At 39.0% G+C, this 24,811-nt stretch overlaps 1 protein-coding gene across 2 annotated transcripts in view; it reads right to left on the reverse strand.

Annotated features, from left to right (window-relative positions):
- cap2 (cyclase associated actin cytoskeleton regulatory protein 2) overlaps positions 1-24,811 on the reverse strand; it is a 66,300-nt gene that overhangs the window by 4,867 nt on the left and 36,622 nt on the right. For both annotated transcript variants that reach the window (XM_041248523.1, XM_041248522.1), the window contains exons 5-9: positions 12,922-13,065; positions 12,685-12,770; positions 10,266-10,371; positions 1,802-1,976; positions 395-570 (exon numbers count right to left, since the gene is read on the reverse strand). In XM_041248523.1, the coding sequence (XP_041104457.1) occupies positions 395-570; positions 1,802-1,976; positions 10,266-10,371; positions 12,685-12,770; positions 12,922-13,065 (687 nt within the window). The remainder of the gene's footprint in view (positions 1-394; positions 571-1,801; positions 1,977-10,265; positions 10,372-12,684; positions 12,771-12,921; positions 13,066-24,811) is intronic.

The raw sequence follows: 24,811 nt of genomic DNA on the forward strand, positions 1-24,811 counted from the left end.
CCTTGGATAAGGTCGTCTGCTAAGAAATAAATAATAATAACAATATTCAAAATCTTGCACCTATTCAGTAGATGCTTCAAAATTCACATTTTACACATTTGCTTTAATTGGATAGGGAACCAAAGGACTAAATGCAACAATAAAGAAAGATATAGGTAACATATTATGTACATCTTTCTTGGGTATAAATAAGCTTTCTTGGGTTTAAACTAAATTGATGCATTTTGGCAATTTTTCTTTTTTGGATTCATGCCATACAACACAGAGCAAGTCCAACTTGCTTGATACATCTGTATCATGCATCTAGAATTGCGTGACAGGGAGATATTAAGCGTGACAGGGAGATATTAAGGTTGAAAGCGAATTTGTTATCACTGCTAACACACACACGTACCACTCTCCACTTCTTGCCCTCCAGCTCCAGCACTGGGAAGTGATTCTGTGGAGGTGCTTTGGGGGAGGTGGGGCTGGGAGTGTGGCTCTTTGTGGGAGACTGGCGGGCCACACCGCCCTGAGATCGCAGCTCAGGGTTCTTGTGAGTCTTTTGACCATCCAAGACGTGTCTGAGCCCTAAGGAACAAACAAAAATTATCACTATTACACTGTGTAACAATTATTTTTTTTTTGTTCCTGGGTAGTAAGTGTTATTTCCTAATTGCTTATGCCTCAAAAGTATAGAAAATGGTTATTATTCCCCACAAACTTTGCTTTTGTAACCAGGACAGTGATATTTCAAAATATCAGCATTTCCAATGGAAAAACGGGCAAATGTGTGTCTTTTCGTTCACATAAAGTCAGAAAAAAACAACATATGAATCCAAATTAACATGTATTTATACTAAGTTGGGTATTTATACAGAGTTGGGGAACATTGTCAGAGCAGAAGGAAGCAAGTTTTCTTCCAGGACAACCTTGTACTTGGCTTGATTCATGCCAAAGCTGCCCAATTCCAGCCTTGCTGAAGCACCCCCAGATCATCACCGATCCTCCACCACATGGGTTCACAGTGGGTGCGAGACACTGTGGCTTGTAGGCCTCTCCAGGTCTCCGTCTGACCATTAGACGACCAGGTGTTGGGCAAAGCTGAAAATTGGACTCATCTGGGGGTGCTTCAGTAAGGCTGGAATCGGGCAGATTTGTCTTTGTGAAGGGCGCATGAATCAAGCCAAGTACAAGGTTGTCCTGGAAGAAAACTTGCTTCCTTCTGCTCTGACAATGTTCCCCAACTCTGAGGATTGGTTTTTCCAGCAGGACAATGCTCCATGCCACACAGCCAGGTCAATCAAGGTGTGGATGGAGGACCACCAGATCAAGACCCTGTCATGGCCAGTCCAATCTCCAGACCTGAACCCCACTGAAAATCTCTGGAATATGACCAAGAGGAAGATGGATGGTCACAAGCCATCAAACAAAGCCGAGCTGCTTGAATTTATTTTCTTTGCATTATTCGAGGTCTGACAACACTGCACCTTTTTTGTTGTTTTGGCCAGTTGTCATTTTCTGCAAATAAATGCTCTAAATGACAATATTTTAATTTGGAATTTGAGAGAAATGTTGTCAGTAGTTTATAGAATAAAACAAAAATGTTCATTTTACCCAAACACATACCTATAAATAGTAAAACCAGAGAAACTGATAATTTTGCAGTGGTCTCTTAATTTTTTCCAGAGCTGTATATATTTTTTATATCAACCTTCTGTGGAAAGTGACAAACAATATCAATACTAAATAATTTATTAGATTTTGTCTTTTCTCATGTGGAATCACACATTTATCTTGACACAGTATTTTCCATCCTTGCCTCTGGTAATGGCTTCCCCTTGGTTGAGCTCTGCAAACAGAGCCGAGTGCATCGTTGATGAGCTGTTTTTGGGGGGGTCGGCATCAAAGATGGGAGGTGGTCCTGGAGGGGGAGGGGGAGGGGGACAGGGACCATCAGCAGGGGGAGCCACCAGTGATACTGAAGCAAACGGGCCCTGAAATGGAAACAAAATATCTTGATAGGATGCATTAAGGTTTGTATCATTCCCAAAACAAGAAGCATCTTTGGCCTACACAACAGCTGAAGTAGCAATCTGAAGCACGATTTTGTGATTTTAGTCATTGAAAAGTGTGAAACTAATGTAACATATCTGGGGACTAAAGGTGATCGATCACCCATCGGCCTGGAAGTGGCATCCTAATTAAATTTTTTTTGGATTGATTGAGGTTTTATTTATAAATATTCCTCTGAAATATGGACAATATATGATTAAACTGAAATGTTGTAACAATAGGATTTTTATGGACACTACAGTGCCTTATTATTTTCATGACTTTTTCTATTTATACATTAAATAACACTGCAGTTGAAAATACAGTATATGGAAAGGGTGGTGGTGCTGGTGCTGGTGGGAGGTGGGGTTGTTTGTAATATGTTCAACAAAACAAATACTTTTATAATTGATGTGAAATGACCTTAAAAACTTGTTAAAACAAGAATGTTGATGTGAAGTAAATGTTACAGCTCTGTCACTAGGGGGAGCGTGAGTCTTCACACAATCCTTTGTACAGTACTTCCATTCTTAAAAGTTTTATCAACTGAGACCTAAGCATGCAAAACACTGAATATACTCAGCAAATGCCCAGGTTTCTGCATTGTCACATATTACTCTGGTAATACAATGCATAATCCTAAAGGACGAGGTAAAGTTATACAGTAATAGTTACATATAGAATTATTTTACAAACGTTTTGACTAGAAATACATTTTTTTTCAAGTATTACTACAGTACACATACTAGCTCTTCATATGTACTACACTAATGGATGCAAGGTAAAGTTAACACAATGAATAGTTAAAATCCTGCACTTAGGGTGTGGTTATCAGTGGGACCTGTGGACTGAGAATCCCTGAGAACCTACTGGGTTCTAGCCAGGCCTTCTGAAATTGTATTGCAGACATGAGTTAGATAGAAGTGGAATTAATACATCTGTCCAGCACAGTACTAAATGACATGCATACAGCTTCAAAAAGTACTATTTGATTGCTATTATAATACCATTATCAGAAACAATGCAATGAATCCAGAACGCATATTTCACAGCTGCCCTGATTTAGTCAGTGTGTACCAGAATATGTGCAAACTAATGTTCCAGTTCCAGTGTTCCAAAATAGATGATTCCAGATTTCAAGGAGGTTTAAAAATGATGAAGAATGCAACAAAGATGTGACTGACTGCAGTAAGAGAAGTGATGAAGGCTGTATTGTAAGATGAATGGGATTTTTCTGGTTGACGGCCAGAGTAAGTGCAGAGTGCAGAGTGCAGAGTGCAGTGTCGTCTCAAGCGAGGCGAAAAGAGCCAACGCTGCTGCCGTCTTTATAATGGGTTGCTATTCATGATTACTTCAGCTGCTTTGTGGCTCCTGTTACAGCTGCTGCTCATAATTCCCCAGCCTTTTATACCTTTCTCCCCTGATTTGTAGGGCATTTAGTGTGTCAGCTGCAGCTAAAAGTTAAACAAAAGCTTTCAATACATACCGACTCTTTCATTGTTAATGGACCACACTACATCGCTTGCTGGTCCTTTATTCTTAACGTTAAGCAAACCTCCGTAAAACACTTAAGTTGGATTAATGTTTTTTTTTTTCTCTCAAAAGTAGTTTGTGTGCATCAAACTGAATTTAAAGTATATTTATGCCTGCTGTTTCAGATATAATAATATGGGTTCTGGAGTTTGATTTAACCAAAAATAATAAACCTAAATGGTTGGTTTCATAACCAAAAGTAGCGCTAAACTTGGACTACTCAACACTAATTTAATCAGAGCCTGTAAAAAACAGCTGTAAAATACGTTTGAACTTTGTTGCTGCTCAGTGTCCAAAATATTTGACATTGAGAAAACAGGCAGGAGTGGGAACATACATGTACACAGGGCAGCAAAGGGTTAAAATCAAATAAATAAAACATTATTAGATAAAGCACCACTGAGCTTTAGTTTGCTTCTGACACTTTCATAAATTAATTTGAATATCGATGAACATGGGCTATTTCATTAACCTACATTGTTTTAGAGACTATTACAATACTGTATATAATTAGGACTACATCCATAATAAACCTTTTTTTTAAATAATATGTTCAAGCAGCTGACTGACAGTGCGTCTCCCAGTGAGCGTCCTTGCTGCTCCTGCGGTGGCACAAATGTCCTGAGAAGCCAAAGACAGCCCACCCCCGTCACATACCATTTAACTATTAACAGACACCTGTGGCAGAAACTGTAGAAAAAACCATTGAATAGACAACTCCACCAAAATAGTCTTTGAACATGTTTGAAAAAACTAAAAATTAAAACTTAAACCACTAATTGACTTGTACACTGAAAAACATTGGGCCTATTTTGAAGCAAATTTTCTTACAAGCCAATTCTAACTGTATTAAAATAATGAGTAACCAATTGGTTGCAGAAAGGCGTGGGTCAGAGCAATATAGTTGACCTTTTTTTTGTCTTTGCACCTGCTTCAAAATAGAGGATATTAAGTATGCTAATACATTTACTTAGTAATTTGTACAATTTATTGTTTTTAAATTATTGTTTTAAACTCACCATACTTGGCAAAACATTAAACCTCATGCCTACATCCTTTTTAAATAATCACAATAAAAAGGAAACCCATCTAGATAAGTCCCTCTTATTTCTGAGCAGGTGGGTGATGTAGTGATAAACACCTTTTATTCAGGTATTTCTGTAAAAAGTATCATTGACTGGAGTATCTCAAAACCACCTGTCTTTACCACACCAGTTTAATGATGACATATATCTTCTGCTAAGGAACAGATCTCACTGCTTTTTGGAGGTAAGGCTCTATAACCACGCTCTTCTCAGCAGGGAATATTTCTTCACAACGTCAGTTGGAGCAGAAGCCCTATCAATTATACAGCACAAGGTATCACATTGCATTGGACTCCAATCCTGTATTAACCTTGTTACCTAATACACCATTTTTTACAGAAATGATTCCCAAGCATTGTGAAATTGTTATACAGCATACCAAATAAAAATATACAGTATGTAAAAAGAAAACTACATTGATTCTCAAGAGATATTTAGAACTGTACCGTGTCAAGGCTTTTTGTCCCTCGATGCAAACTATAGACAGTAATCCGTTGCGTATCCGACTGCAGTGGGACCAGAGTAAGGTCGGATATGTAAAAAGTCGGATAAATTAATGGGCGTCAAAGCAACCAATAATTAACACAACACCAGAATCACACAGACTTCGGGCTCTATGTACTATTAGGCCTTACGTGTTCCTATGTTGTGAATTTGTAGCATCACTCTATCGTAGAATTGATGTGTGCGATGTATTCTGCTGCAGCAAACCAGCTCAACTCACGCTATTTATCTGAACGATGTTGCACAAGTCTCGCAATTCTAGAGATCTCACTAAGAAGACGCAACAAATATTTAAATTAGTATATTGCAGCTCTTTTCATCAACATATTTTCTCTTAGTACATATGACACGATGCATACTTTGCTAAGTGTCACAACGAAAATGCAAACTGTGGTATGTTTGTGCTGCGACTGGCACATCTTAGTACACCTACCCCATAGTGTTTAAATTACTGTTAAAATAAAATAAAAAAAATCACAGGAGCTTGTCATGTGCTGTTTTTTAAAAGTTAAGGACCACCCTGGGATTGAATCTAGTGAACATAAGGTTGCTGAAGGGCTGCTTACTAGTGGCAGGGAGACAAACAGATGAAACTGACATATTATTCTGTTTTAAGTGCTGCGTTTTTATTGTACAGGCAGAATCTGGTAAACTGGTGCCTGCGTAATATATCCTGTGCATGGTTTATTGAAATAATGATTTGTATGACTTTCATTTGTATACTTTGTTAATTTATCAAAAGCTGTGGTTAAAGTTCACAAAGCTAAGAGATTGATTCCATTAATCATGCTTTCTAGTGCATCTCGGATTCTAGGGTTTGTGGGAACACACAGGGACAGCTAGTTCAGAACTTTAAATGACTTCTTTCTGGGAATCTCTGCCTGTGCTTCAACTGCATTATCAGGTGTTTCAGGGTCCAAAACAAGATGGGTCACTCTCAGCATACAAGGCCTCAGTTGCTGACGTGGGTTGGATCACGCTGATGCACTATGACATCAGGAAGAACATGTTGAAGTAATTAAATCTTGAAATAGCTGCCCTTGTTTTTATTCCAAATATATTTGGATCAAAATACATTTCTGCATAATGTGTTTTGCTTTCAAGACGATAGTATCTGAGATCTATAAATGTGACTAATGTGTTTATTTATATACTTTAGCTATGGTCCGTGAGACGTTGCTTGGTTGTCATGTAACAGTGATGGGAAACTGTATGTCTCTCAGGCAGTTTATGGCATCTCTGACTTTTCTGGGTAGTACTACTGTAGCTTATTCTAAAGAAAAAAAGTTAAACACAGTTATTGATGTACATTACAGTATAACCTCCCGTGATCTCCTCAAACTGTAGTAATTTATTTAAAGATTGTGGCAACAGTTCTCTTAGGGAAAATACAGTATATTGATCAAGTTATTTTACATTATGTGGTCTATTTAATTGTAGAAGATCTTAATAATGCCATCCTTGAAATAGCCAAAGCCAACTCTCCCTGCTGCTTTTAATGTTTGTTTAAAACAGCAATTCACTAAAGAGGCAGACATGCACTATTAGATGTTTAATTTATTCATAGCCATGGTTCAAATATACATTCCGGCACACAGATCAGTTTCTCAGTTTAGATCAACTGAATAGACCCCAAGGTGAGACTTTGACAGTGGTAAAAGGTCAACCAATGCCTGATTTACAGAAACCTCCTCTTTAAGGAAGATACAGCTAAAATCAAATTCGTAGGGTCGGGGGAGAAAAAACTTCAGGGCAAATTCTAGCTCTGAATTTGAATAATTTGTTCAAACCAATGGATAGGTAGTGGTGGGGTTGGAGCTGTATTGGCAAGCCTCCAAAAAAAACATTTTGAAAATCACAATTTTCTTTAAAATCCAAAAGTTAGCCTTTCCTTCCATATATGACTTGTTAAAGCATGGTAAGGACTCTAGCCTTCTGCAACACATTGAATGGTGGCCAGCTGTTCACAGACTGTTTAACACAAGCAGTGCAGTTTAGTGACACCAGAGACCCTCCTGAACATATGTCAAATGTTTTTTTGGCAAAAACAGCTGTACCCATGCAGCTGCCATTACAATGTTAAAACACATAAGAATGAAGAGCTCCTGCTGAGCTCTGTTCAACCAGATGAAATGCAAACAGCTTTTTGGCAGAGACAGCAACTTGTTGACAACTGATAACAGTGCTATTTTGTAACTCATCATCAAACTTAAATTAAAATAGTTTATTCAATCTTTTCGAACTGGACATGTCACTGTGAGAGTGTCTTGAGAAACACTGATTGGTTTATTTAATCTTTTAATTTATCATTGCCTCGTTGTCTATTCTGATTTCAATGAATGCACCCCACTGCTACAAAATGGCATGTAAACAAACGGTGAAACACGCCACTGTCACTCCTGCTACAAAAAGCTGGAAATTGTTTGAACTCTTGAAAAAAAACCTGAATCAGCCACGCAAGTCACCTAGCAATTTGGTGTTTCCCATTCTGGTGAGTTGCTTCACCATTCTGTTAAAGAATTTGGTGCGTGTCTTGAATATTGCTCCTGTACATGTATTCATAATTAATTTAGAGCTGCTGTTGCTTTTTTTTTTTAACGTGTGTAGGGGTGCTGTGTTAATTTAGTTTATTATAGGTTATCAATATACACTAGCCTATTGCTTTTCTGTTATGTATTCTGATAATTTCATGTTGATGTTTGTGCATTATTTATTGATTCATATTGTGTCTGTGGTTAACTCCGTCTTAGAGAACACTTCGCTTGCTTCCCAAGGGGTGTTCTCTTAGCCGGAGACTACTGTACCAGTATATAATGCAACAGAGACATTATCGAAAACATTTACCTGTGGCAAAAATTGATAACACACCATTCCCTGAGCAATACATGCAGCTTTGTGGCTTAACCGCCCCCCCCGCCCCCCCTCTGTTTGGTTCCTGAAACACCACTGCTTGATGGTGACTGCTGGCTAGGGCAGGATAGGGCTTGAGCAGCTGTCTGCATCTTTATCGGTTACTGCCAGCCACTGAATACGTCTGGTTTAGCAGCTTGTGTTGGTACTTGAGATGCAAGTATCTCATATCAAGCACTGACAAATAATATACACAACATAATCTCATAATTGAGTTATTTTAAAGATGCATACATTCTCACTAAAGGACAATGGTCTGTAAGATGGTAATTTTGCTTGTAAGTGACGTCCAAAAATTAAACATTTACTACGGAACTCATTTCACCTTTAATGGAACCATTATAGGAGATTTTTGCAGAAATGAACTTGTCTATTGCCATATTTTTTTCCTTTTATTGAATCCTGGCGAATCTTTTTTTTTTTTTTAATGTAAGTGCTACCTTTACCTTTGAAAACCAGACTTAGACTGGACTGCTTGAGTAGAGAATGTTGGTCTGATGGCAAAGGGGTCGATGGCTTGTTTTACATTAGCAACATGAGAGAACACCATTCTCAAGCACATGTTTGTGACTGTACTTGCCTTTTCTCAGATAGCAAACACGTGACTTGCCTTAGGCATAATAGCTGTTTGCTGTTTAGAAATACCAACAATGGCCCCAATCATTTACACAAAGCTACAAAAAAATAATTATAACAGATAAATCTAATTCAGTGACTTCTATGATAAATATAGAAATGAGAACAAAACTGTATCAGGGTGCTCAGTAAGTTACCAGCAGAGTAATTTATTAGATTTGCATTAGTGACATTCAAAAATAAAATACATAATCGTATGGATTGTTTGTTTAATAATTCAGATTATGTGTATATCACATGTTTAAATGGTAATAGCTGACCTATTTTTTCTAATCTGGCTTTTTGTACATTTAACGTGTTTTGATTAGATGACAATAGAAAGAAACAATTACTTTTTATAATCTGCAATAAATACACGCGATGTTTAGTTTTTAAATTATGATTCTGTTATTATATAGTGTTATTTTAACAGCTTCCGAGTCGAGTTGAAAAGTTGAAGAAAGCTCTGGAAATCTGATAACTCTAAACTACATGAACAGTGTAATAAACTGAAGCACAGATAGAACAATAAAACTTAAGCCGAACTAGTCAAAACTCACATTCTAATGAACTTTAAATATGTTGCAAAGGGAACTTAGACCTACTACTACTGCTGCCACCCCCGCGCTGACTTGGGAGGGACGAAGATGGACATGTGTCCTCTGTAACGTGTGCCGTCAGCTGTCTGCTTCTTTTCACTCTGCCACCTCAGAGCTACAGTGTCGGGGGACCATGCAACTCTGGGCAACTTACAGGCAGGCATGCAGGCGCCCAGCCAGTCTACAGGGGTCGCTGGTGCATGGTGAGCCCAGTAAACCCTGGCCGACCTAAGCTCTCCCACCCTGGGTGGCACTTGGCCAATTGTCAGCTGCTCCTTGGGAACTCCCGTCCATGGTCGGAAGTGGAATAGCCTTGACTTGAACTGGCGTCCTCCAGGCTATAGGGCACATCCTGCACTCCACGCAGAGTGCCTTTACCGGATGCACCACTCGGGAGCCCCCGGCCTACTACTATTTTTAGTAATTTTAACAACTTCCAGATTGTTGCAGTTAAACATCTTGGGACATTTATCCCAACATTTGTTTATAAGTACGTTCCCAGAGCGTCCATTTTGGAGTGTGGCCATAGCACAATCTTCTATAATCGTCAAGCTACAGTAACACAGCTAATTCACGTGAGACTGCTAGTGAGGCTGGGAAGCTACAGCAACACAGCCAATTCATAGGAGAGTGCTAGTGAGGCTGGGAAGCTACAGCAACACAGCCAATTCATAGGAGAGTGCTAGTGAGGCTGGGAAGCTACAGCAACACAGTCAATTCATAGGAGAGTGCTAGTGAGGCTGGGAAGCTACAGCAACACAGCCAATTCATAGGAGAGTGCTAGTGAGGCTGGGAAGCTACAGCAACACAGCCAATTCATAGGAGAGTGCTAGTGAGGCTGGGAAGCTACAGCAACACAGCCAATTCATAGGAGAGTGCTAGTGAGGCTGGGAAGCTACAGCAACACAGCCAATTCATAGGAGAGTGCTAGTGAGGCTGGGAAGCTCAAATGTTCAAGTGAAGCTGCTTAAAGAGAAGTACTCACGCTCTTACTCCAGACGAGTCCAGTGGTGTGGTGCTCTTTGATGTAGGCCTGCAATTCTGTCCAGATTTGCAGGTATGATCTCACCCAGTCTACATGCCGCTTGTCGCTGTATCAAGATAAAAATGTATATTCAGCTCAGCAAATTCAATCCATTTTTGAGTAATGCAAGCAGGAATATAAACTCAAATCTCATAATCCAGTTTTCAGTGTTTTTTTATTTTTTTTATTACTGTACTGGTGATAATATGTTTACATTTACATTTAGAACATTTTTTACAAGAAAATACAATGAACACTTGCCCCAATGAACGTCTATGCACAAGGCTATGTAGAGAGAGGGGTATATAGGACAACACCAAGAGACCTCTGGGTCACAGAGGATGGACTCAAAACAATTGATGCTTGGTATTGTAAACTGCATAATTATAACATGGTTACTGTAGCTATACAATGCTGCGAGAAACTGGTGCAAATTTGAGACTGCGTGGTGAGGCTTGATGTTAATTAACCTGAATACGATCTGCTTTTAGAAAAAAAAAAAAAACTTTTAAATGCCGGAAAAGCACTAATTCCAGCTTTTTGCACACTGAATTGATTTAGCAGGTGGGCCTGCATGATGAAGCTAAACTCTATGATAATCCTTCTGTCAGAATCCCTAACAAGCATACCAGAAGCCTCTTGTAAAATAATATGGTCCTGCAATGTTGGGCTGAACAATTGAGTTTGCTTTCCCCTTTGGTAAGTCTGTAGTATATACTTCATTACATGCTTGTGATCTACCTATTATTCGACCTCTTATTAAACCAAGTTAATTTCCACTGCATAATTATCTCTTCACTAAATGACTTCAGTGATCAATGCAATGCCTCCAAGATAAGTAGCACAGCAAACCAAACCCTTTTACTCAGATCACATTGGGGGTGGTGAAGCTTTTTCTCACAGAGTAGTACACTTTACTAAACCAGCAAGAAACTAGGTACAATATGCATGTGCATGTAGGACTTCTTGAAGCAACACTGATTATAAATGGTCAATATTTAACTAGAAAAGTTCAAGCACTATCATCGGGATGCTGCTATTATAACAGTGTAGTGTATGAACCTGAAGATACCCTGACAAAACCTTAAACAGGCCACAGCATTACTAACAAATACACCACAACTGAGACCACAGCATTACTAACAATTACACCACAACTGAGACCACAGCATTACTAACAATTACACCACAACTGAGACCACAGCATTACTAACAAGAGCAACACAACTGAGACCACAGCATTACTAACAAGAGCAACACAACTGAGACCACAGCATTACTAACAATTACACCACAACTGAGACCACAGCATTACTAACAATTACACCACAACTGAGACCACAGCATTACTAACAATTACACCACAACTGAGACCACAGCATTACTAACAATTACACCACAACTGAGACCACAGCATTACTAACAATTACACCACAACTGAGACCACAGCATTACTAACAAGAGCAACACAACTGAGACCACAGCATTACTAACAATTACACCACAACTGAGACCACAGCATTACTAACAATTACACCACAACTGAGACCACAGCATTACTAACAAGAGCAACACAACTGAGACCACAGCATTACTAACAAGAGCAACACAACTGAGACCACAGCATTACTAACAATTACACCACAACTGAGACCACAGCATTACTAACAAGAGCAACACAACTGAGACCACAGCATTACTAACAAGAGCAACACAACTGAGACCACAGCATTACTAACAAGAGCAACACAACTGAGACCACAGCATTACTAACAAGAGCATTGCTAACAATAGCAACACAACTGATTTGTGGTACAATGTTACTGATATCCTCGGATGGTACGGCAATGGATTATTGTACCACTGTGTATTGGTTCATACCACGATAATATTGGTTTTTTATAATCGTATTACTGTGGAACCATTCCAGCAATGATCCACACCCTTGTGTAAAATGTACCCTTCGTCCAGAACCATTTCATTGCCTTTGAAGATCCTTTGGTAAGGGTTGCATGTAAATCATGTTTGGCCTGTAATTAATTACTTAATTCATGTATTAACAGATTTTTGTCTTGTTGTGTACACATATTAAGACAATATAGTCAATATTCCTGAATGCATTAACATATATATATATATATATATATATATATATATATATATATATATATATATATATATATATATATATATACACAACACACAATCCCCACCACCCTCATTAATTTTTGTAAATTAGTTACTCAATTGAATTCTAAGTCAGGATTGAATTGTAAATTTTATCAGGTTTTCAATCAGGTTTTCTGTCTCATCTCATCTGGCAAGCCAAAGATTTCATTCTTAAGTTTTAATAAAAAAAAAAAAAAAAAGACAGACTTACTTGTCTTTGTAATCCTTTAAGACCCTGTTAGTATAAAAGGTGGCCGCGTCGTTCATCTCCTTGACATAAGGACCTGGCTTGGGTGCCTGAGGCAATTAGGGAACCGAATAGGGGGAACAAGAGGGGAGCCAAAAAAAAAACAAACATATTGGTTAAATGTAAAATAAACCAAAATGCGCTTGCAAACACACACACACACACACACACACATATATTTAAATAAGCGATGACTCCTACCACGGCTATCCATCCGAGGGCAGGAATACTCTCGCTAACGGCTGACAGATGGTTGAACATCTTACTTCCACGGTTTTTCTCCCTGAAGTTCTGGATTTCCTGGATCTTCACTGAAATTGGTCTTAGGAGTGTTGCCAGATCTGCCTGCAAGTTTAAAGTTAAAAAAAAAAATTAAATTGCATGGCAAGATTGCTTTAAACGCTATATATGAGATTGGTTTAAACGCTATATATGCGATTGCTTTAAACGCTATACAGTGGCTCTCAAAAGTATTCACCCCCGTTGGACATTTTATTGTGTTACAACATGAAATCAAAATGGATTTAATTAGGAGTTTTTGACACTGATCAACACAAAAAAGTACATAATGTCAAAGTGAAAAATAAAATCTACAAATTTTAATCTTGAAAAACAATGAAAACTTTATTTTATTTTTATCCTAATTTTAAGTTTACCCTTTCAAGGCACCGCCTAGTACCAAATAAATTTCTTTCCTCATGGGAAAAAAGCCTTGCATTTCTTGGAAAGGTTTCAAACTATCCAGCAATGGCCATTTTCCATCCAGGTTTCCAAATCCCACCCCAAGCCCTTTGAAAAAACTGATACTTCTACAGTATGTACCAGCATGTTACAAAGCAATCTGCATTAGCCTTATAAGGAAAATCAAAGCACACTTCTCTCTTAGTTTGTAAGCCTCATGGATATGAATGGTATGAAAATACATTCTCAGCTTAAATATTGACTGCAGCTTTGTATACATCACCACAGAGAAAAAAGACCAGAAAGAAATCTATGAATGAAATATACTCCTATGACTAGTTCGGTATCATAAAGCCATATAGCTTGACAGATCCAAATAATTATAACCAAGTAGATGCACATTTCCCAAAGTATTGTATTACAAAATACTGTAAATTTCACAAGTCATTTAAATGTGTAATTGGTCATAAATAGGACCCTATGCAAGTCACAGGAGAATTAGAATGACATGACTAACCTGCAATTCAGTCCTAAACCTCAAGATCTCCATGTAACCACTCCAGCTAAAGTGATCAAAAGAATAATTAAGTAATCAACCACCCATTACAATCTAGCTAATTAGAAAACACCCCCTAATTACGAGGGACAATTATTGCCATTTTAGAAACTGATGCATTTAAAGAAAAAGCTTAAGTCATGACTTGCTGTTTTAGAACAAAAAGATGCACCAACAAACTCAAAAAGCATGTCTTCGAGAGATTGCATGCAGCAGTATCCACCTGGTGTGCTGAACACTGATGGCTATAACTTATTTTGAAAGCTATAATGTTAGAATTCATTAAACATACAATAAAGTTGCAGAATTAATAAATACATGCCGAACACTGGCATAACAGTGGCAGTGACAGCACAGATGGCAGAATAAACAAATAATGTGTTGTTAAAACCTTCCATTTTTGAAAAATTGATGAGTTACCACAACCCTAATCAATGCAGAATAAAACCACATTTTATTTAACCAGCTCACAAGTTTCTGAAAGCAGTGAGGATTTTAGACCCACAACATGTTTGTAGTTTGGATAAAGAAACCCTCCCGTTAGACTGTATTCCAGGGTTTGATGCTTACTATAAATCAGAAATGGAGGGATAGCAACTATGTGCAGAAGAACTATTTCTCAATTTAGCAAGAAAGGCTAACTTGTCAGTTAGGTCAGATCCATTACTCTTAAATAAGATTGCGTACAGTCATTGTTAGGACTAACAAATTATTATATACGACTCATTTCGGACTTTGCCTCTACAGCATTTCCCCTCACTGACCTAACCAAGAAAAATGTCCCAGAAAAGGTATGCCTTTGATATGCCAAAAAAGTGTCTGAGATGGTCCCTTGCACTAATTAAGTCCAGTGTTTCCTGAGCCTTTTATCTTAAAGACGAACGCTTCGGAAATCGGCCTGGGGGTGGTGCTGTCCCAGGAAATAGAGGGAATAGAACATCCTGTTATATACATCAGCAGGAAACTGCTACACTGGGAGTAGAACTATTAGGTGATTGAAAAAGAGTGCCTGGCGATTAAGTGGGCAATGCATGTCCTTCGCTACTATCTTCTGGGATGAACCTTCACCCTGGTGACAGATCACACCCACTCAAGTGGTTAAACACAATGAAGGACATCAATGCCCAATTGACTCGTTGGTACCTCTCTATGCAACCTTACTCATTCAGGATGAACATTGGCTAGGTGATTTCTTCTAGAGGGGGGCAGGGAGAGGAACGTATGTGTCACTATGGTGCCACTGGGGGGGGGGGGGGGGGGGGGTGTGTACCAGGGTGAAGGAAGATGGAGGGTGGAGAAACTAGCCTCTCAACAGACGGACGCGCCAGACTGACCAACAGGTGTGACCTCACCAAGACGGCGCATACAATAGGCATAGAGTGAGGTCGGGTATACACATATACTGAGTTTCATGCTAGTTAATAGGTTTTAGCAGCTGAGTGGGTTGTTCAGTCGGGAGAGTTCGGTGCGGGAGCAAGGTGGAGCAGAGCCAAAAGTAAACAAACCACAGGTGCCTTACAATTGCCACTTGCCTTCCCAGGGGGATTAAAAGTTGCTAGGAGTGGAGAACCAAGAGAGTTCGGAGTGCTGCCGGGGCATGATTCTGGGACCTGGAAGGGAAAACTGAGCAGACAAGATGGGTCACGTGGCAGTGTAAATAGGGTTCTGAACTTTGTAAATACGAGTGTGTCACCAATAAAACAAACTGTGTTGCACTTAAATCCAGGACTTTGTGTAGACTTATTGCACCTACTACATCCCACCACTGGTGGTCTTTAAGTTTATAATTTGTTTTATGTGTTTCTGAATCCAAGCTGGTAAAGCATTTTGTCTTTGTAGCAAGGACAAATAAATCTTGAAAAAAATCTAAACAAGTGTGTAGCAGGGAGAGATCTTTGCTGACTCTGCTGTCGTGTTCACGGGTTGCAGGAAGAGGGCGGCAGTCGCCCAACAACCACCTGTGAGTCATGGCAGTGACACGGGGAGGTGGGAAAGTGGGTGTGTGGACTTTCCCCCTCTCTGAATGGCTGAGAGGTGAGTCTTGGGAGATTGTTGGTCCTATAAAATAACGCTCTGCTGTTTCCTCAGGTCTGCCCTGTTAAACGCGCCGAGAGTGCGGAAGCGCTGGTCCATGACCGAGAACCAGTGGGAGAAAAAGAAACGGAGGTTCAGAGCGAGACATTGAGGGCGGGGAACCCTTGGGCAGACCCCTGAGTAGTATATCAGTGCAGGCTAGTTAGCCGTCAGCGTAGGACGGTGATCTGGGTCGCACGGGCAGCAGCGACCGGGATATCGCTGCAAAGTGCAGCACCTTTTCTTTGTAGTTTTGCTACTGTTTTATTTTCCCTGTTTCTTTGTGCCTTCTGTTTTGAACTATTGTTTTGAAGCACCTGCAAGGGCGCCGGTATTGTGTACCATCGCTTGGTATGCCCGTGGTTCTGTTTACCATCGCTGGTAAATCAGACCATGGACCCACAGCGCCATCTGCGGGATTAAAAAGAAAATAGCACCCTGAAATAAAACTGGGCACCTGTGCGGTGTTGCCAAATTCACCTCCTGTGTCAGTGAATTACCCACCACCCTTCCACAAAGTGCCACTGTTTAAGATCAGTTTGACTGAACTTGAGCACTCTAGTTTTAGTTCAACTCTGCTTTTACCAACTTTAAGAATTACAATTTTAAAGCAAGTGCAAAGGCTAATTTCTAAGAATAAAACTATTTAATAAACCACAGAAACATCATAGAAAAGCATACATAAGCATCATAAAGCCCAGACAGGCTTGGTGGTCCGCTGGTTAAAGAAAAGGGCATGGTACCAGGAGTTACCCGGTTCAGATCCCCGCTCAGCCACTGACTCACTGCGTGTGACCCTGTGCAAGTCACTTAACCTCCTTGTGCTCCATCCTTTGGATGAGACGTAAAACTGAGGTCCTATTGTCAGCGACTCTGCAGCAGTTGTTGATGCATAGTTCAGCCCTTAGTCTCTGTAAGTCAGTTAGGATAGAAGTGTCTGCTAAATTACTTAATAATAACATAGAACACCTTATAATAATATAATAACAAAAACACCTTGAATCATATGGTAAACTATGGTTATTGCATATTATGGAAATTAGGAAAAGCTAAATTACTATGCAAATATACTGTGGTAAACTCTTATAAGGGTATTGCTGGTTTCATACTGATTCAACCACTATTGCTGGTTTTATACTGATTTAACTCTTTAGTTTAAGTCAGAGAAACTGAACCAATGCATTGTCAAAAGGCACTCCATTGCCCTTCAAAAATGTCCTGTCATTTAAGAAGGTGCACAGTTGATACGAGTCGTGTAAAAAAATGCTCACAGATGTGCCCAAAGATCTTACTAATCAGTTGAAATGCAAATGTATTTTCAGTTGGAGAAAATAAAAAAAGGTTTTATTACTTTCTGACACCAAGGTAACTTACCAAAAACAGATGCCTGGCAGAATGGTGTATTGGCTCTTAATTGTACACTTCAGCTTGTTGTTACTATATTCTGTGCATAAACTTTGTAAACTGTATAATGTATAACGAATATTAGAAACACATGCAGTCCAACAATGGGGCGATGCATCTTTTACTGCTTTTTCAAGTATTTTAAATGGGTTGCAAATTGTTCCTATTTGTGATAATTAAGTGCAATTTGTTAAAGCAATATTATTACACCTTAATGTCCAACACAGTGTTTATTACTTGCAAGATAATAGAGCATGGGGAGGGCACTTAACAAAATATCAGGTCAATTATAGACAGTTCTAAAATGGCAAGAATAAAGGGAGCAATCTCATTGGTTAACAAGTGTTCCAACCTTTGCAGAGATGTCACCAGAACAACACAGCTTGGAACTTTAAAACCATTCTATGATTAACTTGCCAACCAATTTTTTAAGCACAGTAATATTAGATTAGATTATTATATTTGTAATTATTTACTTTCTCTTAAAATGTAATAAATATATAACTACTGGTTAGATCTTGCTGTACTCTTTCTCAAAACATCTTATTATTAGTTAAGGAGTTGCACTTCCAATACAAATATCTTAAAATAATCCTTAACTTGGTTATGTATAAATGTAACATTTGTGTAGAGCTGTGGTTTCTAAAACACATGTATTTCACAAGCCCACCCCCCCCCCCCCCCCCCCCCAAAAAAAAAAGTTCTAATGACGTTTCTGGCTTCATTATAATTCATGTCTTGCCTACAATTCACTGGATAATGACTTAAACTCATACAGATATCCTTGGTTAAATCAGCATAATAAGCTAGTCCTACAGAACCCGAAGGATATGCAAAGTAATAGGCAACAGATAAATTAGATCTGTTCCCACCCAGCACATGGCTATAAGTGACAGATAATTACCACGAAAAAGCAGCATTTTTCAGGGAAATGTGCGCAGCAATTAGGCACCACACTGTACCGCTAACTGAATGTTAGGAGAATAAGCAGAGAATGAAATTAAGCAGGCCTATTCCTATGGCCAGCAGCTGTTGCCGTTGTAACCACATAAACACCAGTCCTGGTTTATGTGACTGTGCCATTGCACACACATATATATAGAACATGACCTAAAAAGTAAGAGACATTCTCTGTGATCCGCTGGGGGGGGGGGGGGGGGGGGGGGGGGGATAATTTATTTTAGTTGTTGACCTGACCGTACGGTTCGCCAAGCGGATTTTCAGGGAGTAACAACGAGTTGCTCATTCAAATACGTGACTGTGACTGAATACATGTTGACTTATGTACAGAATGGTAGTAAGAGCTTCTTCTGCCTAAAATAAGAAATAATTATTTAGGATGCACAGTACATCAACGTAGGAGTTATTAGGAATATATATATATATATATATATATAGCCGTATATATATATATATATATACATACATACATACATACACACAATTAAAATAATAGTTGTGCACAATTTTTCTGATTATTTAATTAAATTACATGTTTTTTTATTTGACAGATTAACTCATTATCCCATAGTTTTCAATCTGTGTCACAGAGTATAGTTAGGGTTGTCAATTAAAGATTCTAACAACTTTATTATTTGCAGCAGAATAATTATACATATACTGAGCAATGTATTAAGCTTCAAATACTGTCCTTGAGAGCAAGTGGGTTCTGGAGAATCTAATTTCTGAATGGGTCTGTTTAGTGTGCACCAACAATGGACTGCCATGATGTAATTCAGCAGTATTGTCATTTGAACCAATTGGTGATACAAAACTTAGTGTAGTAGAAAAAGCTCAATTTAGACTTCCATCCATAACTATTTAACACACAGTGGTAGAATATGTAGTACATCTACCAATACATTATTTGACAAATGTTTCCACTGAACGTCGTTCTCAATGTGCCTATTTAGAGAGACTCCTATAATTGACTTTTGTTGCACAAGGTCAAAGTGAGTCTTAGCACATACTGTCAAGCTATATGCCTTATATGTATGGGCTGTTATCTGTTCTACTGCATTCTGGTGACTATCTTGGACAAACAGTTGGCAATAGTGTATGTGAAAGGGAGGGCTTTTGAGATGTAATCCCCCCACACTCGAAAGCCTCAAGTTCAAGTGCCAGTGTCAGTGGAAAGCACTAGAACTACTCATTCTGCACATCCTTGCTTCTCCACTCTTTCAAGAAATGTCTGCTTGTTTAAAAACTGAACATCACACAATAGAAAGCCTAATTGTCAGCACACCAGCGCTTTACAAAACAAAACTAACAAAAAGATCCCTTGGAGACATGGCCATAGATTTACGCTTCCTGGTACCGTTAATCCATTTTAAATCACATATGAGAAATCAACCAATCACTGTTAAGGATTTGTCAAAATGTCAGTACATCTTATGGATAGATGTCATTGTATTACTGTACTGTGTAATAGTAGTTCCTGAGTACAAGCTTCACTTTTTGTTATTGATAATAAGTTTATAGGTTATGTGTAGGGTGTCTCTTATTACAACTGAAATTATTTTGCAGTTTGAGTAGACAGAACCTCTCGCCCAAAACTGCAATAGATGACATATATCTTATAAAAGAGACACCCTACAGATGATGTATTAACTTATAGCAGAAACTCATGTCTTTAATGAGGTGGCAGTTAATCCCATACTTATGCCATTCTATTTTTATATATACTACTACAAAAAAAACCCCAAAACTTGAAAACCATTTTCATGCAAATACTCCCTTTCTGAAAGACACATTTCCATACTAAACTATTTCATAAAATGCAAATCACTGTGTGATCCAATTTTCCGTTTCTGTAGACTGATAAAAAAAGATCTCATTAACCAACAAAATGACAGTACGTGTCGCTTTAGATGAGGAGCGCAGGGGGAACAGGAACCTGATAAATCCTCCCAGTCTCTAAGCCTCTGTCACGGCAGTCTATAAAGCTACCCTGTGTTAACAGAAACTCGCTCAGTGCTCACTCATTCACAGCTTTGTATTAGCAAAGCAAACAGTCTAGACAGACACTTTTTCCCCCCTTTCACTGAGAGATAATCTGTCATCTTCATTTGCCTTTCTCCTGCTGCATGCATTTGGATAAGCTAATCATTGCTTTCCTGTTTGGATTCTACCATGACCCCAGAGCTCTAAGCTGCATTCATGAGCAGACAAAGATGACATCACACTAACTTTTACTTAAATTTTTTCAGTGTACTCGTGTTGCATAGTCTTTTAATGAGTGCCCTTTGTTTGGCATGTACTGAACTCACTTTATTACCTGAGAAATCTGATATTCCTGTACTGTGTTTTTGTATTAATAGGGTTCACAATATCATGATTAGTGACAAAATGAGGTCCACTTGAGTTTTTGTTAATGTTAAATATATGAAATGCCAGGCCCTTCTTTAGCAATCAGTTCAGGGACAAAGGTACGTTTTCTGAAAGCAATAAAACAGTTTTAATTGTATTAAAATAACAAACAACTGCTAGGAGCAGGAAAATTATTATTCTGAGCGATTCCTTGCTAATTTTACACTGTTCAATTTGTTTTATTTTTTTTCACAAAATTTGCATTTGGCCATGCACTTGTTGATAAATGGAACAGACCGGGTATAAAAACCTGTGTTTTAAAAGTACAAAGCCAATTATTTTCCAAACACTGTGCGCTTCCTTTGGTCTCAATCACTTAACTGTGGTCTCTCTTTTTTTTTTTATTTAGTCGTCACTAATTTTATTTTTATTATTTTCTCCACAATTTAGTAATGTCCAATTATTTTTGGGCTCAGCTCACCGCTACCACCCTTGCGCTGACTCGGGAGGGGCGAAGATGAACACATGCTGTCCTCTGAAGCGTGTGCCGTCAGCCGCCCGCATCTTCACACACTGCAGACTCACCATGCAGCCACCCAAGAACTACAGCGTCGGAGGACAATGCAGCTCTGGGCAACTTACAGCGAAGCCCGCAGGCACCCGGGCAGACCACAGGGGTCGCTGGTGCGCGGTAAGCCGATGACACCCTGGCCGACCTGGCCGACCTAGCCCTCCCTTCCCCCAGGCGGCGATCGGCCAATTGAGCGCCACCCCCTAGGAACTCCCGGTCACGGTTGGCAGTGACATAGCCTGGATTTGAACTTGCGATCTCGAGGTTATATGGCACATCTGTGCAGAGTGCCTGTACTTGATGTGCCACTCGGGAGCCCTTCACTATAGTCTTAAGGACACAGTCCCTCCACAACAGCCTGTTCGCTTCTCTTATCACGCTCCATGTGACCTAAATGTGTCTTGGCGACCTCTTCTGTGACCTAGTGGCTAATCTTTCCCCCAGACATTAAGTTAGAAACTGAGCAATGTGAGCAGAAAGGTTTGAGTCACAACACTCATGCCTCAGCTCTAGCTTTATAATACGGCTCTTCAGTGGTTATGTGCTCAGGAGTAATGTTAGAATGAACCTGAATGGTACCACTGCTGTAACAATTGTATCATAAAGCAACACACATTGCATAACCGCGGTGCCTGTACTAGTGTATTATATGTTCCAGTTCATTATGTTGCCATTGGCGATCATGGTGTGGTCTGCTGATGGCTATGCTATGGTTTCACATGTATTATAATCAAATCACAACTACATTTTCTGTTTCCTTGTATAGTTTCTTACCACAAAAACCAAATTGTAACAACATACGGTTTCCAGCAACTACTGTATTCCATTTGTTTAAAAAGTTTTTTTTTGTTTTTTTTTGTAATATTTTGAGTTGTTTCTCAATAAAGTCTTAATGATACTTAAATAGTTTGGCTTGTCACCATAAGTTTGACAAAATTCAGACTGTCTTTTGTTTAACAAATGAACAAAAAAATGAAACACTTGTTAAAACAATGATGACAGACAATGGGCACTCACAAATCTGCCTGCTAGGTATTTTACATTTCCTTTGTCATAGTTACAGCTTTGGTCTAAGCAACTTTCAGAATTATTAATGTTACAGGCCTCCCATACTGAATCTTGGACCGATCCAAACTGTTGTACACCCAGACCACACATTCCACTGTAGCTTTTGGCAAACTGAGTGTGTTGGCTGAGCTACAAAGGGGATTACCCTTTTCCTTCATCCTGGCCGGATAAATACAAGAATCTTGGTTGCGGGTTTTAGATTGGGTCATTTTGTTCTCTGAACTCTGAATATATTGAACCTTTCTGAACCATACTCCCAATCTAACAGACAGATAAAGCAGGGAACATTAAAACTGCAATGTAAACACAAACATAAAGGGGTCTGTTTTTTTTTGTGTAGTTGTTTTTTGTGGTTGTTGTTTACAAGCTCTCAAGAGGTTATTGCTGGTTGACTTTTTTTCCAAATGGTGTTTTTGTTATATTGATAATAAACTATCATCCAAGTAACAAATATGGTGATGAACCTCAACCCCATGCTAGAGATAATTTCTTCTGTGTTTTTGGAACAGGCAAGGTCCTAATACATCCTTCTGAGGTGTAAAATAAAAACAGAGTTTTACAAATTGGATTAACACAGCAGTGGTATCATTGCATTCAGTCTCAAACCCTTGCAAGTTATACATCTATGGAAAGCTTTTGTGCCTCCTCTTTTATATTACACAACATGTTTTTCAATATATTTATAGGTAGAAGATATATTAGAATAACAATTTACACTGAGTGTACAAAACATTGGGAACACCTTCCTAATATTGAGTTGCACCCCCTTTTGTCTTCAGAAAAACCTCAATTTGTCGGGGCATCGACTCTACATGTGTTGAAAATCTTCCACAGGGATGCTGGCCCATGCTGACTCCAATGCTTCCCACAGTTGTGTCAAGTTGGCTGGTAGTGGATCTCTACTCTGAATAGCTTGTTCCATCTCATCCCACAGATGCTCAATTGGATTGAGATCTGGTGACTGGGCAGGCCACTGCAGTAAGCTGAATTCACTGTCATGTTCGTGGAACCATTCCTGGACAATCCTAGCCTTGTGGCATGGGGCATTATCCTGCTGAAAAAATCCATTAGCAGATGGATACACTGTTGCCATGACGAGATGCACCTGATTGACAATGATGTTCAGATATCCTGTGGCATTCAAACATTGCACCACTTTTATCAAGGGGCCCAATGTGTGCCATGAAAACACATCGCACACCATCACACCACCACCTCCAACCTGCAATGTTGACACGCGGCATGATGGATGCACGTACTCATCTCCTTACTCTAGTCCTCCCATCAGTGTGAAACAGCAGGAACCGGGATTCATCAGACCAAGCACTGTTTTTCCAATCCTCCAGTGTCCAGTGTTTTCATTCCTTAGCCCACTGCAACTGCAGTTTCTTGTGTTTTGCTGAAAGAAGTGGAACTCTGTTAGGTCATCGGCTGCCACACCCCATTCGTGTCAAGGTACGATGAGTTGTGCATTCTTTTATGGGTCTTTCGGCATCAATGTTGTACAGGACTGTCAGTTGACTAACTGTTGCCCGTCTGTTGCTCTGCACAATTCCTTTGGCCTCTTTCATCAATGAGCCATTTTTGACCACTGGCCTGCTGTTGGCTGGATGTCCTTTGGGTGGTGGACCATCCTTGATACACACAGGAAACTGTTGAACTGTTGAACAGCGTTGCAGTTCTGAAACACTCAAACCGACGTGCCTGGCACCTACTACCATACCCCGTTCAAAGGCACTTAAATCTTTGTCTTGCCCATTTACCCACTGAATGGCACACATATACAATCCATGTCTCAATTGTGTCAAGGTCTAAAAATCCTTCTTTAACCTGTCTCCCCTTCACCTACACTGATTGAAGTGGATTTAACAGGTTACATCAATAAGGGAATCATAGCTTTGACCTGGATTCACCTCACCAGTCTATTTCATGTAAAGTGCAGGTGTTCCTAATGTTTTGTACACTCAGTGTATATCTGTGTTCTAACAGAAATTCTTGTATCCTTCAAATATAACTTGTGCCAAATCTTAACTTCAACTCAAATTGCAAAATTTTACCATTAAAAACATTGGTTATTGCTATTCAATATGTCACACTAGAAAATACATGTAAACTGCGGGAAAATGACATGCTGTATATGAGCAGTGGCACAGAATTCTATAGAACTCTGGAAGCATCAAATAAAATTTCAAAAGTTCTGAAGACAAGACTGAGTCAGCCACACAACATTGGGATCTCTGTTTTTTTTTACCATTAGTAAGTTTGTTTGAAATCAAAATGTAAAATGTACTTTGTGTAAAATTGTAATATATAATATATTATATATATATATATCTATATATATAATATATATATTCGATAATATTACATCATCGCACAAAACGCCAGCGGGTCGACCAAAAAGAAAACAAACATATATTTATTTACAA

Source organism: Polyodon spathula, chromosome 4, assembly GCF_017654505.1.
Source record: "Polyodon spathula isolate WHYD16114869_AA chromosome 4, ASM1765450v1, whole genome shotgun sequence".
NCBI classification, from domain to species: domain Eukaryota; kingdom Metazoa; phylum Chordata; class Actinopteri; order Acipenseriformes; family Polyodontidae; genus Polyodon; species Polyodon spathula.